The sequence below is a fragment of the Phaethon lepturus genome, unplaced genomic scaffold (genome assembly GCF_000687285.1).
Source record: "Phaethon lepturus isolate BGI_N335 unplaced genomic scaffold, ASM68728v1 scaffold26868, whole genome shotgun sequence".
Taxonomy (NCBI): Eukaryota; Metazoa; Chordata; class Aves; order Phaethontiformes; family Phaethontidae; genus Phaethon; species Phaethon lepturus.
In genome coordinates this window covers 507-2679 of record NW_010557270.1, presented here as the reverse complement: position 1 = coordinate 2679, position 2173 = coordinate 507, and the positions used below count along the sequence as shown (strand labels likewise).

Here is a 2173-nt window from a genome sequence, read left to right as displayed (position 1 = left end):
CATGTTTGCAAGCATCACCTGGCTGGTGGCAGCTCCACGGTAGGGTTGTAGGTGTGGCAGGACCGCATGTCCTCGGGCAGGACAGTAGGACTCTGGCACCAGAAATGTGCGCTGCCTTAGGCTGTGGTCCTTGCCACTGTGCCCAACCACTGAATATCCTCTTTGGAGGAGCAGAAGTTGGGGACAGCTGTCCCTGCACAACTCCTACAAGGAGCCCACCACACTTGCTGCACAACCTTTCTCCTCCCCTACAGGTAGTGGCTCCCACAATCAGCTCACCAGTTTGCCAGGAGCAGCTGATTGAGGCTGGCAAGTTGGTGGCCAAGTCGGCGGAGGGCTGTGTGGAGGCCTCCAAAGCGGCCACTGATGATGACCAGCTCCTGAAGCAGGTGGGGGCGGCAGCCACGGCTGTCCACCAGGCCCTGAACGACCTGCTGCAGCACATCAAGCAGCATGCCTTGGGAGGGCAGCCCATCGGGCGCTACGACCAGGCCACTGACACCATCCTCAATGTCACCGAGAACATATTCAGCTCTATGGGTGATGCTGGTGAGAGCAGCTGATGGCATCTGGAGTAGAGCACAGTGGATGGGGAGGTATTGGGGAGCCCATGGAACTTGCTAACTGGCCACCCTTCCTTTCTGTCCCAGGGGAAATGGTGCGGCAGGCTCGTATTCTGGCGCAGGCCACCTCTGACCTCGTCAATGCCATCAAAGCTGATGCAGAGGGTGAGACAGACCTGGAGAATTCACGCAAGCTGCTGAGTGCAGCCAAGATCCTGGCCGATGCCACAGCCAAGATGGTGGAGGCTGCAAAGGTTAGTGGCATGGGGGACAATGGACACTGGCTTTGGCCCGCATCCCCATCCGACACCGCCAGCTCAGTGCTGCAGAGGGGACAAGCAGCCCCTGAGTGAGGAAGCGGTTCCCAGGGCAAGGTCCTGCACCAACCTGAGGACCTGTGCAATGGAGTGGGGCTCCTCCTGGTGCTGTGGGTGGTAGCAGAGGAGCTGAACTTTCCCCTTCTGAGCTCCCCTGGAGAGGCTTTGGGGTGGCCAGGCTGTCTTTGGGGGTACTTCCTGGCATCAGGCTGGAGCACAGCCTCTGCTGCAAGAGCACAAGGGATGCCGTGGTGCCTGCGAGGTGCAATGGGTTTCCTGCTTTCTCCAGGGAGCTGCAGCTCACCCTGACAGTGAGGAGCAGCAGCAGCGGCTGCGCGAGGCGGCGGAGGGGCTCCGCATGGCAACCAATGCCGCAGCCCAGAATGCCATCAAGAAGAAGCTTGTGCACAAGCTGGAGGTAAGATGCTGGGCAAGGGGCTACAGAGGACTAGCAGGCACAGTCAGCGAGCGAGATCTGGCTGGGAGCCCCAACATCCCTGCACTTTCCAGAGGGATAAAGTCTTTTTCATGTCCAGTGTCTGTGCTGCATCCCACAGAGGCCTCCCTGCTGCTCCCTCCCCTTCCCTTGAGCACGTTGCTGTGGGATGCCAGGCAGCAAGGGCACTGGGGATGCCCCGTTGTTGCAGGCAGAGGCATGGAAGGAGAAGCTTAGGGGTAGCTGAGCCATGGTGCGTGGCAGGGGGGCTCGGGGCAGGCCACCCTTCCTCTGGTGCTAATCCATGCGTCCCCCCATCAGCACGCAGCTAAGCAAGCTGCCGCCTCCGCCACCCAGACCATCGCTGCCACGCAGCATGCTGTGTCCTCCAACAAGAATCCTGCTGTGCAGCAGCAGCTGGTACAGAGCTGCAAGGTAAGGGCCCAGGCCAGATCCTGGCATCTCCTGCACCACCTGTCCCTGTTCCTTCTCCCAGCCGCGCAGCACGCCGCCTCCTCCAACAAGAACCCTGCCGCACAGCAGCAGCTGGTGCAGAGCTGCAAGGTAAGGACCCAAGCCTGATCCAGGTGTCTCATGTGCTACCTCTCTCTGTCCTTTCTCCCATCAGCTGCACTGGGACTCCATGCTTGGCCACAGTGGGCAGGACCTTGGGGTCCTCACACAGCTCCCCTGGGAGCCGATCTTTCCGTCACTGGTCCTGGATTAGATCTGTCTCCTGCGGGATGAGCCCCTCCAGTGACCTTCCTCTCTGGCAGGTGGTGGCAGAGCAGATCCCGATGCTGGTGCAGGGTGTACGAGGAAGCCAGTCCCCGCCTGACCGCCCCCGCGGCCCGCCG

General features: G+C 61.0%; 1 protein-coding gene across 1 annotated transcript in view; it reads left to right on the top strand.

The window, feature by feature from the left end:
* The window catches only part of LOC104625170 (talin-1), a gene marked incomplete at its 3' end in the record, with an annotated part of 14261 nt that overhangs the window by 11589 nt on the left and 499 nt on the right, over window positions 1–2173 (top strand). The window contains exons 18-22 of the mRNA XM_010292731.1: window positions 255–549; window positions 651–817; window positions 1170–1298; window positions 1638–1751; window positions 2093–2165. Coding sequence (XP_010291033.1) covers window positions 255–549; window positions 651–817; window positions 1170–1298; window positions 1638–1751; window positions 2093–2165 — 778 coding nt within the window. The remainder of the gene's footprint in view (window positions 1–254; window positions 550–650; window positions 818–1169; window positions 1299–1637; window positions 1752–2092; window positions 2166–2173) is intronic.